The 14,976-nt window shown below is 41.6% G+C and overlaps 1 protein-coding gene and 1 long non-coding RNA gene across 3 annotated transcripts in view; one reads left to right on the top strand and one right to left on the bottom strand.

Annotated features, from left to right (window-relative positions):
- The window catches only part of LOC310686562, a 132,746-nt gene extending 121,048 nt beyond the window's left edge, over window positions 1-11,698 (bottom strand). The window contains exon 1 of the long non-coding RNA XR_014515988.1: window positions 11,059-11,698. This is a non-coding gene — a long non-coding RNA (uncharacterized lncRNA). The remainder of the gene's footprint in view (window positions 1-11,058) is intronic.
- LOC310686556 (uncharacterized protein) overlaps window positions 1-14,976 on the top strand; it is a 126,426-nt gene that overhangs the window by 91,120 nt on the left and 20,330 nt on the right. The window contains exon 3 of one of the 2 annotated variants that reach the window (XR_014515984.1): window positions 8,527-9,752. Coding sequence is in view for 1 of the 2 variants with exons in the window: in XM_083460394.1 (XP_083316520.1) it covers window positions 8,527-8,723 (197 nt within the window). In the remaining variant the exon portion in view is untranslated. Of the gene's footprint in view, window positions 1-8,526; window positions 9,753-14,976 lie in introns of those variants that run through there. The other variant, XM_083460394.1, reaches the window with a different exon arrangement.

Here is a 14,976-nt window from a genome sequence, read left to right on the forward strand (position 1 = left end):
ATCATGACATGGTGTAATATGTCATGTGTTGTTGTTCATCTGAGGTTATATTTACCTAATTTTAAGACCTGCTAAGGAACAAATGATTGCTATTATGTCCTGACATGCAGAACCGCAAAATTCAAAGAAGGCGCACTTTCTTTTTCCCATGACTATACACCCATATTTAAAATTTTTTTTTTGGGGGGGGGGAATCAGTTTGTCATTTTAAACCCCTTCCTGTGATTAATCTATAGGTTAATTAGGCCGTTAAACCTCTTGTCAATAGTAGTGATAATATAAACAGCTGTGATCCAATCAGATTTGTGTATCTCATATGAATCTCAAATAGATGTTCCTTTAAAAACTGATTCAATTGGCTGCTGAGGAAGAGAGAAAGATTATGAAAGCATTATACACTTAAGAAATGCAGGATCACAAGAAAATATCAGAGCATGGGTAAAAACCCCCAGCACTTCTGCTTTTAAGATAGTTTTTGGTCATGCTCTTTTTTGGGTTACATCCTTCCACTGTAAGGAGTGACCCAAAGTAGGCCAGTTCCTTTCAAAGTTCCTGCCCTGCTATCTCAAATGCCTTTCACTAGAAATGTCACACAGCTCAAACTTGGCAGGGTACATGCGAAGAATTCATTGTAACATTTCACTGCAGCCCATCCCAATGTCAGTATTTTAATCCTTTTTTGAACCAGTTGCCAATCAGAGTGTTAATCACGGGTGTGAGCGAGATCTTGCAGAAAGCACATATTTCTAGGAAATGAGTTGAGTACACATAATTCTGTGGGATCAAATCCTATATGAGCAATAGTTATAAAAATATAGCCAGAGTAGCCTGTGCAGATCATTACTCAGCCTTTATTTAAAAGGAGAACAACCTTTATCTAAAAAGATTCCTGATTAAATTTTAAAAGTACAATTCTGGTGCAAGTCATGTGAAATGTTGACACTGTGAGGCTTTTTGTATGTATGTATGTATGTATGTATGTATGTATGTATGTATTGTGGCATTTGTATACCATCCCATCATGTAAAGTTCTCTGGACAGTTTCCAATATAAAATAAATGCATAAAACCAGAAAATCAAAACCTACATAGATATAGGGAAAAAACAAAACTCACACACCCACAAAGTTCAACATAGACTTGAAAATTCAGTAGTTACTTAGGAAATGTTGAACCACTCAGAAAATAAATCTATTACTTTTGCTAGTAAAAGGAGGAATAAATAGGTAAAGTTCAGACTGAGTGCTAAATAAAAATGAAATGGGGGAGGGGGCATAGTTTAGTGGTAGAGGCCCACTTCAAAAAATCTCCAGATTTAACCTGTGGCACCTCCAGTTAAAAGGATCTGGTGGCAGGTGATTTGAAAGATGTCTGCCTTAAGACCTTGAATTGCTGCTGCCCTATGAGAGAAGCAGACAATATAGCGGGCTAAGCAGACTGTGCAAATAGCTTGACCTGGTATATTGCAGCCTTCTTTGATCTATAGAAAAGAGTGTTTTAAAATGCTTGCTGAAAAGTATGGGTTGGTAGATGTGTTGTAAATATGGTGCTGTTTTGTGGAGTGTTTATTATTAGTGCGTTAGTGCCATCTGCTGTTACATGGCCTATCAAGGCTGCATTATTAAGAAGCACACTGTTGAATTCAGTTCGTCTCCAGCACTTAAGTGTTTAGGACTTGGGAATTCAGTAAAGAAACCCAACAACAACCCAGGGTTACGAAAGCAATGGGCAATTAGCAAAAAAGCAAATCAATTGCAATGTAGGGAAGGGGGAGCAATGTAGGGAAGGAAGACCCAAGTATAACCTGATCACTATTCATTGTGCTCACTGGGATTGCAACCCATAGCACATTATCGGTGAGGGTGCCCCAACAGGAGCTGTTTATTTAGGAAAAAAGGCCTATACTATATTTCAGGAATGAGGATTCTTAGCCTGGGGTGGGAGAAGGGCAGAACACAATCCTCCAGCCCTCTATGCTTAGCCCTTGAAACCCTTCACCAGCCCTGCTCAAATGTTTACCCTGGTTGGAATGCCCTTGTGAAGTGACAATGTCTTTTGATCACCTGGATGGAGTGTGTGTGTGTGTGTGTGTGTGTGTGAGAGAGAGAGAGAGAGAGAGAGCGCGCATATGATTTCTACATGGCTGGAATGTAGTCTGCTGTCACAACCATTCCTCCACCCAGTTCTGCCCCTGCCCCTTCCTGCCACTCATCTGTGGTACCTAGAACACCTGCCACCACCCATGAGGGAGTGTGGTCATCCAACTGAAAAACATTTCCCTCATGCAGTAGGCCCTTCTCTTGGTTTTAGTGTATCTATGTGGGGTTTATTATCTGTTTGGTTGGTTGTAAGTCACTTTCAGTTGTCCTGAGCAAGATAAAGTAACTAACAAAGTTCAACAACAACAACAACAACATCATAGGGGATCATTCCATCAGGCAAGCTGAAGTGTTTGCCCTCATGGAATGATCATCTTGGTGCAATGTTGAACCCCTTCCAATATTTTGAACAGTAGTCTCAAGCCTTCCTCCATAGGAGCCAGCTCCTGGGGGCCAAGGCACTTTGAGGGCCCCCAATGTTAATGTTCAGAGGGCATTTGGCTCCGCCCCCTGGCTCCTCATGATGCTGCATGTGCAAAGTCAGGACATTGCGTTGGGCTCCCCTATCATCTTGAGAAGCTGGCACCTCTGCCTTCCTCTGTTCTAATAGATCCATGTGCTCTTAGAGTCTGTCCACAAAATGTTAAGATTCCACTTTTATAAACCTTTATCCAATTCTGGAAGATATTGGTTACAGTTGTGAATATAGACTATGGAGTATAGCCCACATTTGGATTTGATAGGAAGCTCTCCTAAGCCAGCAACTCATAATTGGTTCAGAAACTGGCATTTCTGATCTCCGTCTGTAGTAAAAAAAGAATTACTGGTGAATAGCATGGTGGTGTAACCTTGCCATTCATGGGTTCATTGTCTGATCTTTACATCAAAGGTGACCAGGGTTTAATATTGTCACATGCAATTTTGTCTCAAAAGAACTATGTGTGTGATTAATCCAGGAGCAAACCTGTCAATTCAGCTCCGTGTGAAGGAAAGCTGCTTAACTACTCAAGCCTTAAAATGGAGCTCCACTTGGCAGATTGCCCAGCAACAAATGGAATGGGGAATGGTGGTCAGGCGTGGGGGAGTCAGTGCATGCTATTGAATGTAAATCCCAAATTCAGTAAATGTGCTTCCCCAAGCAGGATCTCATCACTGAAATTAGGCACATCTGGGCATGCCTTTGAATAGTTTTAGAAGGCAAAGTATCAGAGAACCGATCACCAAAGATCTGTGATCTTGCACGACAATGCACATGACATTTTAAGAGGGAGACAAATCACCTACAAAACCTGATTTCTTGTCTGTTGCTCAGACATACTGGAAAGAGGGCTACATATGGCATGTCGGAGCTTTTTGGATCAATTTTGATTCCACAGCAAAACTGTTGCATGAATCTCAAGACAGCTTTTAAAGCTTGAAAGCCTTTTGAATGTGGAGACTCTCAAGTCAGTAGAGGAGCTGCTGATTAGGAAAGACAAACACACACACAATCCGGTGCATGTGAGGTTTGGCCACAAATATGTACCACATAAATCAGCCTTAAATTACAGTCAAGAGAGCTTGAATAATTCCTGGGGCAATCGGCATAGCTTTAGGCAAATTAATTTTGGCCTGACTTTCAAAGGCACCAAAGGATCTGTATTAACTTCTTCACCTATAGCTTTTTCATCTTTGGGATGTTTACCAGAACTGGAAGTCTAGTACTTCTAAAAATATTATTTTCTTAATGTATTCATGGAATTGAAAGTGAGGATTGTCTAATCAGATCCCACCAGAAATATAAGGGCAGATGTCCCCCTGTCACACACACAAAAAATAAGGTGGATCACAGAGCAGGCTAGTGAGACTGAGCTTGGTGGATATGGAATGCTGACTTACTGCTGAGTAGGAGGAAATGGGAAATGTAAAACAGTGGGTGGGAATGGGAACGGAATGGAGTATCCTGGAAAGGGGCATAGCTGCCTGGCTGGAACCGTGAAGGGCAGCACTCCACACTACAACGTTTCACTGCAGGTCCCACTTGTTCCCACCTTCATTGCAGTGACCACATGGTTTTCATTGAACTGGCTGAATGTGCCTTTTGGTGCAGATGCCATTCTGGGACATGACTTGTTGCCCATGACGAGAGCAGAGCTGAGGCCGTTTATGTGTGCACATTTAAAATACAGAAGCACAAAAAGAAAAGATTTCCAAATGATTCAAGCGAAAGGCTTTCCTGCAGGAGCAGAGTGCTTTACCAACTGCCACAGCTTTGACAACCACCTCCTGGCTAAAATACTTTTGCTCCGCTTTAGAGGATTATATTTCTTACTTCGGAGAGAGTTTAGATAGTGTGGTTTACAGTCTAAGGGAAGAGTAAAAAAACCCACACACCTAATGTTGTGCTGAAGACAACAAAGAAAGCATTTTCCCTTTTAAGATAATTATCATCCGTGTTTATAGTGATTAAGCTACAAAGATTAATAATCAACAACACACAAAAACTGCCTGAAGGCAACACCTGAGAGCTTAACATCAGTAAAGGCTTCTTAAGTTATTGCTCTCCCTCTCTCTCATCAGTGGAAAAGGTTTCATTCACTGCCGCATTTTCATCTTGAGTTCATCTGAAACAGAAGAAAGCCGGGCTTTCCTACGCATAGCATGGGAATGCTGGGAGACTTTGATCCATTGTTTGTATATCAGCTCTTTGATAATGGGTTACAGTGTACTGTGGTTTTTAAAGCATGGTCATATGGTTCTTTTATACTTAGAGCTGTGCCAGCGTTTCCATGATCACCGTGTCACATGTGCCTAGCGTTGCTTGTATTAATTTGTTCCAACCTAAAACATGATTGCTTCCGCCTTCCCTCCCCCACACCCCTGGAATGAAAACACAAGGCACTGCAAATGGGTTCAGTTGTGGGCCACAGCCTTGTTGACGTATGTGTTTGATTTGCAGTCAACTAGCCAAAGGCAATCTCTCCCCTAACTCAGCTCTGGTGTATTTGCTACCACGAAGAGAGTTAGGAAACGGCATCTCTTGATGTTCACCTTGAATAGGCAACCCTCCTTGGGCAAACCATCAGATCCCTGGTGTAGCAGGTGTCTACTCTTTGCAATCTTCAAAGATCTCAACAGCTGTCACCATGGAAGAAGGAAATAGCTTGTTTTCTCCTGCTCTGGAGGGCAGGACATGAATAATAATAATAATAATAATAATAATAATAATAATAATATAATTTATTATTTATTCCCCAGTCACTCTGGGCGGCTTCCAACAGAATATTAAAATACAATAGTCTATTAAACATTAAAAGCTTCCCTAAACAGGGCTGCCTTCAGATGTCTTCTAAAAGTCTGGCACTTGTTTTTCTCTTTGACATCTGGTAGGAGGGCGTTCCACAGGACGGGAGCCACTACCGAGAAGGCCCTCTGCCTTGTTCTCTGTAATTTGGCTTCTCGCAGCGAGGGAACTGCCAGAAGGCCCTTGGAGGTGGACCTCAGTGTCCGGGCAGAACGATGGGGGTGGAGACGCTCCTTTAGGTATACTGGACCGAGGCTTCAAGTTATAAGAAAGGTGATTCCAACTAAACATCAGGAATAACTTTTTTTTGACAGTAAGAGCTGTTTGACAGTGGAATGGACTCCCTCAGAAGGTGGTGGACTCTCCATTTTTGGAAGTTTTTAATCAGAAGTTGGATGGCCATCTGTCATGTATGTTTCAGTTGAGATTCCTACATTGCAGGGGTTTGGACTAGATGATCGTTGGGGTGCCTTCCAACTCTACAGTTCTATGATTCTTTGAAGGCATGTGCTTTGCTACTAGCAATAGTCCTTCCCCACTGAACGCCTGACTTGTGTAACCCTCCTTTTATCATTCAAATGCCTCTGGGTGCTCACAAATGTCTATCTCTCCACTTCCCTCTGACTCCATTGAGATCATAATGGTGCCCTATTCAAGTGGGAAAACAGCCCAATAGCTCTCTTCTTTTTTAGTGCAGAGAAAGCCCATGTTCCCTGAATACTGTTGCCTCAATGGACGTTGGGAAAGAGGAGCCTGGGTGATGAGGCATCAAGCTAGGTGACTGGGAAGTGTCTTCAGAGTCTATTTTCTCCAGCATTGGAGCTATCAAGTGCCTGCCTTTTTCCAGTGTTTCCTGATTGCACAAGTCTGCAATAGATCTTTAGGGTACAAAGTACCATTCTGACATTTGTCCTGAGTACTACGTGTATGTTTCCCATCACTCAACAACATAATTCAACAGGGATATCGTCAGCCATTTGTGACTGCAAGGCAGAATAGAGCAGAGCTTTGTTCAGACATATCTGATACTTGTAAGGGCTGGTCCTGCTGAAAAACTGATCATTTTGGCTGAGTTACAAAACTTTTTCAGTGGCGTGTAAACCTTGCAGAAGCAATAATTGATTTTTTTGATTTTTTAAAAATGCTTTCACTAGCCATTTCAAGTGGAGTAAAGGACTTGTCATCTTTTGGCCCATCACCCAAACTACGAACTGCAGCTACAAAAACAACATGAATAAGAAGCACTCAAACTCGATTCAGCTCTTCAGTGGATCAATATGATTGAAGAGATTAGGATGGTACTGGCACGTCAGAGCTCCATTAATGTCAGACCACCAGGTTGGACATTCAGGCACTGCTAACAGATAGCACATATGCTGAGTTGCATGAACTTGTCAAATTTAGCATTAGCCATCTTTGCACAGAATACTAAACTATTATGAACTGCTAGAGTTCAAGCCATTAGGTGAGAAAGCAAGCTTGTATAACTAACCATGGTTTGTTGAAAAACAGGATACCATATGTAAAAGCGAAACTAAACTTTGTTGAAGACTTACAGAAGTTACATTTGAAAATGTCTCATAGAATCAGTTTGTTGAAATGAATTTGTAAAAAGATTTTGCATTGGGAATAACTAGTTTGAATGCAGAGCCTAAATTTGGGATAGGAAAGCCTTCTGTGTACTATAATCATGAGTTCCAAACTGTATTGTCCATTGATAAATAGCTATCAATTTGTAACATATATTTTAAGAGGATAGGAGTAGAGTAGTCTGCTCTACTTTCAACCTCAAGAGAGAAAACTATCTGGACCTATTGCTGCCTGAGTATGTTGATGTCTCTTTGGGGTCAGGGAGCGCTTTTCTTGGTAGGAGCACAATTATGGATAGGATTATTGGATAGGAATGGATTATGAAGTACATTGGGATGCGGGTGGCACTGTGGTCTAAAGCACAAAGCCTAGGGCTTGCCGATCAGAAGGTCGGCAGTTCGAATCCCCATGATGGCGTGAGCTCCCATTGCTCGGTCCCTGCTCCTGCCAACCTAGCAGTTCAAAAGCACATCAAAGTGCAAGTAGATAAATAGGTACCGCTCTGGAGGGAAGGTAAACAGCGTTTCCATGTGCTGCTCCGGTTTGCCAGAAGTGGCTTAGTCATGCTGGCCACATGATCCAGAAGCTGTACGCCTGCTCCCTCAGCCAGTAAAGCGAGATGAGCGCCGCAACCCCAGAGTCGTCTGTGACTGGACCTAATGGTCAGGGGTCCCTTTACCTTTAAGGCAATTAATCATACCGCACAGATACACTTGACCTAATTAAAAAGCAAATAATTTCCCCCCTTGAAATATTTCAGAAGAAGTTGGGCAGGCATCTTACAGCAAGTGACTTTTAGCAATCATCACATCCTTGTGTATCTGGTTTTTCTGATGTTCAATCCACATTGACCTTGGGGGACAAGGTGGGTGAATTTTTAAGTGCATATCTTTAAGAATATGAAATCAAGACTTGCAAGGTTACAGTTCTATGCATATATATGTATATATTAGGAAGTCTCACCATGGGTGCATCTAAGTGCATCTAGATTTATAGCCCCAGGCAGTTGTCTTATACTTGCTTACTTGGGAGTAAGTGCAATTTAAGTCAGAATTTTTTACCTTTGAGCAAGCATTCATAGGATTGACCTATAAAAACTATTTTAAGGCTCCAATCCTATACCTGAGAGCAAGTCTCCTTGAACTCAATGGGACTGCGCTCAATCATTTACCCTACTACATCCCATGCTTTATTTGATGGTTAAAAATAAGGTTTCTTCTCTAAAGAGATACACACTGAGCAAATTCTGCTTTGACTACTGCTGAACTCTGAGGTCAAGAGGCAAATTGATCTCAGGTAAAAGTTAAACCCATTGAAAGAAACCACTGGATTCTCCTTCTCCACTAAAAATAAAAGTGCACTTTTCTGTTGACATAGGACTATTACTGTCATTAGGGTAGTTTCTTTAATTTTCTCTCCCCTTCACCCTCAATTTAAAATAAGGGTCTGGCAACCCTGGTTCATTCTGTATGTCACACTGTCTGCTTCTCTTCCACTTTCTGATTATTTTGACCTCCAGATAATAAAGAAGCCCTTTCAATTGCTTCTGTTTCAGAACTGTCATCAGGCGGTAGCTGTGCTTCCTGCCAAACGAGTGAGCAAGGTGAAATCACAGAGCTACGGCTATGAAAAATGGCATGTTTGGCTTTCACAGGAGTGGAAGGCTGCATGTAACCTTTCTTTCAAACATCCCTCTGTCACCATGCGATCCCACCAGCCCTGGGCTCATTCCAGCTTGTTCACAAATCAAAGGTAACTGACAGAAGCCAATGGGGGTCACGTAAATCACCTGCTAACGGGAAGAGAGTGGAACAGGGAGAGAGGATGTGTTGTACATCCCAGCAGATAGTGACCCTGGAGAACCCCACAGGTGTGCGGGTGGAAGGTCAGAGAAAAGCTTTGGTTGCTCCTTATGAGCAAAGCATATTTTGCAAATTACTTAAATGTGATTCACGCCAACGAAACATACTTTATACTTCAATCTTTAATCAAATCCATTCTCTCTTGTTCTAGGAGTGTAACAATCCCCAACTGCATTAGGATGGGCCAGTTATTCGTAAACTCAACCAGCAAAGAAATATTTGGTCAATTATTGTCTGGCATTGGCCAAGTCGTCAAAGCATCAATAGAGTACATTTGTAGCAAGTCCACTTACCACTAAAGGGGCAAGTGGTGTTGCAGCCTGGCACTTAACGTTGGACCTAACAACTTGCGTCAGTGGCCAGGGCATTGGATTCAGGCCTGCATGCAAATTGCCCAGTCGTGGATGGGCCTGGAGAGAGGGTCTCCTCAGAAGCAAGCCCAATGGAGCATTCAGGCTTCCCTTGGGTCCACTCCTTGGGCTTAAAAGCTGGACGGCCCTGCCTATGTTTTCAGCTTTAATTATGCTTGCTTGGCCTTGCTGTGGACTTCTGGTCACCATATTTGGGGCTGGGTAGAAATTTATCCACCCAGCAAATTTGTTCTACTCTAGTTGTTTTTGTCTACCTCACAGCAGTCATCACAACTTTGGTGGTTTAGGCATTGGGTAAGCCTTAGTCTTGGCTGGAGGGGAGGTTGTGGCTCTGCCTGTCCCTATGAGAAAAGGATATCCAACTAAGGAGATATGTGAGGAGTTGCTTTTGTCCTAGATGGGGGCTAGGGCCACAGCACTCATCAAGACAGCCATCCCATGGGGTATTCCTACTTGATATGTCATAGGACTCCCCCGCTGTTGGATTGACCTTGGATATACTTCTGGCAGGTGGGCTTGAAGTCAATGGCTGTATCCAATACCTATGCCAAACCTCTTAACATCTGCAATCAATAAAGTTGTGGCCTTATTTGATCCAAAAATCACTGTGTTCTGCCTGGTTTATTGTTGTGGAAAATGGGGTGGTGGGTGGCACATTGCCTTGGCATACAATGAGCCGGACTTAAACTGATTACAAAAATCCAAGTTACCTGTGAAACATTTGCAGCTGAAATAAAACAAAAATTGTCCTCAAAATTCTCTTCTGTGGATGATTTTGATGCTGAATATTCTCAAAGTATTTCTCTCTGGAGGGAAATCACCTGGAAACACCATGTACTTTAATTAAAGTTTCATGATGTAAATTATTCAGTGATAACAACAGCAAATGTTGGAATAGTTTCCTAATATTCGTAGAGTTTTATTGCTGTCTGTGTTTCAGCCAAATGATGTTTGGTCTTGATACCTGATATGTAATTTGCAATGTTTGATCATTGACCTGCAATGGTAATAAACATCTGGCAGTGCTGACAGCTGACATGGAACTGCATAGCATAGTGTTTTTTTTCCATTTTTTACCACCTTGCAACATCATCCATATCAGCATCTGCCAAGAAACTTCTACAACAGAGACCCTGTACATTACAGAGAATCTTGGGGGGGGGGCATGTTCCTAGGTAAACCCTCAGTTCACAAGGCAGAGCATTGGACCTTACCATCACCTATTTTGAACTGAGAGTGTTCCCTCTCACATATCCCTGTGGCTGTTTGTGAACTGTAGATAGAGGAAGATCAGTCATGATGGAACAATATATGCTTCAGCTGTCCTTCTCAATGAAGGAGACTCATTAAGTCTACAAATTACACAGGGTATATCAGTTATAACCCAGAAGGCTGTTTGCACTTTGGCATGCAATGGAGTCATTTTGTCTAATTTCTGATGCTCAGGTGAGATGCCATGGCTTACACACGCACAAGAGGGGGTTATCAGGAGGTTTGGGGCAACAACAATGATTGTAGCACTGCAGTTTTGAAAAGAAGTAAAACCAGAGTGGGAGGAACTCCAAAAGAACCCAATGAGGACTGACCAAGGAGCTGATTGGCTGTGGGGAGGGAAAATGGAAAATATGGCAGATAAGGAAATGGAATCAAGTCTTCTGTAGGGTCAGGCTGACCAACTGTAGCAATGGACAGAAACACACCACAACGACAATTTTTTGCAAACCCCATCTTTTGGTACTATACAGTATGAGCATTGGCATGTATTTTTTATGTTAACAGCATTTGAGAATTGCCCCATATTGCTGTTTTTCAGGTACAGAAATCAATCTGAGTTAGGGAGAGAAAGGGACTTACCCATAGCTGAAGTATATCTTAGATTTTGACCTTTGGTGTTTTTGGTTCTACCCCAACTGCACGGACTGCCTCCCAATGTCGCCAATGAGCTCACTGTCTCCCACTGTCCCTGCTTCTTGTTTATACATGATCCATCAAAGATTTGCCTTGCTAGCAGTGTCTTTCTTTTTGGTCAGCCTAGCTTCCCCTGCATTTCCTGTCTTGAAAGAATTTTGGCAGGTTTACGCATGACACTACATTGCCCTGGAAAGTGGAAAGTCTGTAATTAGACACTGTGTAATCAGCTGCCTCCCACTGGCAACCAGTCTGCCTTAAATCTGCCATCACAATTAATCAAGAAATCCCCTCCGGGGAAGTCACTGCCTCCACAAACCACTAACCTGTCAATTATGGGATTTACGTTAACACTTGCTACTACCAGCTCTATGAAAATAACATCCTGTGACATATAAGTGGCCAGAAGAATACCATCCTTATAAGGAGCATGTTTCATGTCAGTGCCTGAGAGGTAAAAACTGAATCCTTACTCCTGTGTCACGTTAGCAGCAAAACTCTCACTGACCCTTAGCAGGAATGACACCATTGTTATTTGCAAATGTAGGTATTCATTCAAATTATTAATAGTGTGACTGACAGATATAAACATTGCAGCAACTGGTTTATTTTATTTCTAATACCTAACAGTCAAATTCATAACCCAGTTGAGATGAAGGGTTTACTTCTACTCAAGGCAACTGGAAAAAGCTAAATTCTTATTACTGGGCTGTTAAACAGCTTAGACTTCACTATTTCTTTGCTTTAATTCAGTTGTACACCGGCAGCTAGAGAAAATGCGGAATAATAACCAGTCACCAACCTAACAGGATCCCAAATCCTTAAAACAATTTGGTATCAGATTGCGGTAATTAAGTCTAAGCTTGCTTTGCTAGAAGAGACCCCCAATAGTCACCTGTTGCAGGATGGAAAGATGCCAATGCATTATCAATTTTTAAAAATTATAGAATTTACTCTCCGCTGTCTTTAAGATTTCAGTTTATTGGTAATCTGATTGTTACAGGGGGAAGGAGTGCAAATGCTACAGTTAATGATTGTATACAAGAAGAAAATCAACAACAATTTAACAAGAAGTTAAGATCATGTGGCATCAGTAATGCAATAGTACAATGAGTGGGAAATGAAGGAAATTTGAGTTGTCGGAGCTAAATCACAAAGCAGGGGTATGACTAATAAAATTTAAAAGGCTGAAATGTTTTTGAGAAACCTGCATTGTGTGGTCAAGAAGTTCACTAGAAGGGTGCTTGAAGATCAAATAAACTATTCTATCATCAAAGCAGCTTTGATTAAGATACAACTAGCAGATAGTTTGTTTAGTTCCAAAACTTGATATACAAGAAAGAAAATTTTACTTCACCAATGCAATTCTGTAACTCCTAAGACAATTTCCTGAAATGCCCATTCAGGATTTCTGAAGATCTCCACTAGAATTTTAATGAAGTTAATGGGTTAGATCAAATGTACCTTCTGCTCATGGGAAGACTTTTGGAAATCCTAACCCTTTTACAGCCCTGCATCAAATCTTTCTTGAACATGTTTTTGGACCATATCACCACCAACTATTTCCCTCTTGCTCGTGTTTCTTTGGATCCAAAACATTATCTTTCTAACATGGAAGACGTTGAACTCAAACAGGCCGTCTTCTGCCTGCAATCCTGTGTACTTATTTCCATTTATGGATTGCTTCCCATTAAATATCTCAAAGCAATATTGAAACTTTATAATGTCAGGAAGACGTTCCACAGTTGACAGTTAGCCCTCAACAAAAGCATACCCAGCCCTTTCTTTTAATCTCTGGTTTTAAGGCTGTCAGATTCTTAACTGCCAAAACAACACAGGTTAACAACAACAAAAAAATCTTTAAAAAATAAACAGAAGGATGAATTAAATATATTATTTTCTGCCAAAAACTGGTAGTGTCAGAACATCAAGTTGTCTCCTGAAAGATAATATTTTGGGCGTCTGTTTCACACACGTCCTACTCTCCAAGCTAGGCCCCAAGGCAGGCAGAGCCCCAGCTTGGCAGGAAGGGGAGTAGCTGTCCAGGCTGCAGTGTGGGAATGTTTTGTGCTTGTATGTTAGGAGTGGAGGGTGAAATGAGCAGAGGGTTGTAAAGAACACTTCTGCAGCCCCTCTGATTAATTTGTGTAATATTAAACACACACACACACACACACACACACACACACACACACACACATCATTGACTAGAGATGAAAGAATCGTTCAGTTTCAGTTTCGCTGTTTCTTATTTTTTAATCTTCAGTTTACCCCATTTCTCTCTCTCTATCTTTTTGTACACACACACACACACGAAAATAGCACAATGTATTCATTTTTGCAGGCTATTTGCCAGAATAAAATGCATTTTTGAATGTCATTGTCTCTAAGAGACATGCCTTTGTGATGGAGAACGGCACTGCAAAAGTTGGAGAAGTGTTGAATCAATAGGTTCAAATTAAAATGGGAACCTAATGAACTTGAATGTCTTGTGTTCATCACTGGCTTTTGTTGCTTTTTTGTAATTATTGGTATGTTTTACATATATTTGATTTTTCTATGTTTTTAGTGATTCTTGTTCTTATCTGTAAGCCGCCTTAAAAAATCTGATCAGAGAGGCCTCGTGGCTCTTAGTCTCAGTGTGTCTGACTTAAAGTTTTAATTTGTGATATGGACTTGAGGAATTATGACTGAAAGCTACCTGGTAAATGCCATTAGTACAGATATTTGAACTTTGGGTTCCTCACTTCCAAAAGCAGCAATCAAGCTAAGTCACTGAAATAAAGCATAAAATTATTTCATGCTCCTCTCTATCTCTACTACGGATGGGCAGATATATCAATTTTGGGTTTTCTCCATTTTTCATTTTTCCCAGGTCTCCACATTTCCACACTGGTTAGCAATTTTTTGAAAGAAGCCCTTTTGGAAACCCACCACCATTTTAGTGTGAAATGCACATGTTTGTAGGCAATTTTGTCAACTAGTGCTTATTTTTGCAAAGCAGTTTTCTCTAATAGAACACATCTTATATGTATATAACATACGAATGTATGTTCGTTTCACTAACACATACATTAATATGCACACTTTATCCCAGCACATGTCATTTTGCTGGAAAACAGCATGGCAAAATTCAGATAAGTGCAAATTTCAAAGAATGGCTGCATTTTGGTTCTCAGATTGCTTTGGAAAATGTGAATTGGGTTGATTCGCCTTTCAGTGCACACCAAATAAAATCGCTCCCTCATCACTAATCTCTCTACATCCCATGTGACTGAAACATCTTCTCTTTGAAAGCTGCACATTATAAATGCTTAGCCTACTTTAGAAAAAAAAGAGACCTGTGGAACAACTGTCTTTGGTTAGATTCATGGATACTTATATCTGTCCTGATAGGAACTTCAAATGTTCCTATGTTATATATTTGTTTCGGTGCATATGCACATCTTGCCATGAATGGCAGAAAAATAAGCTACTTTAGCTTTTTACTGCCTCTAAAAAGGACCAGTGTCTGTCCTCCAGGTTAATTTGTTAAAATAGCTGCTAACTTCTAGAACAGTGTTTCCCAAACGTTTTTGGGCAACGGCACACCTGTGTACTAAAAAAAAATCTCGCGGCACACCACCATTAAAGCCCCGCCCCGTGACGTCAGCGCGCAGCGTCACGCCGGGAGGGACGCACAAAAGTGAACGTTTTTTCCCTCGGCAGCTCCTCTCAGCTGCGCTCAATCCGCCTCCGCGCAGGCTGAGGGAGGGAGGGAGGGGCGCGTGTGACCCGTCTCTGCTGGGAGACCAAACCCAGCGAGACAGAGTCGCGCGGAGGCGCCCAGGCAGCGCTGCCGGCTGCGAGGAGGAGCGCCAGGCA

The sequence above is a fragment of the Podarcis liolepis genome, assembly GCF_965112155.1.
Source record: "Podarcis liolepis genome assembly, chromosome: 9".
In the NCBI taxonomy this organism is placed as follows: Eukaryota; Metazoa; Chordata; class Lepidosauria; order Squamata; family Lacertidae; genus Podarcis; species Podarcis liolepis.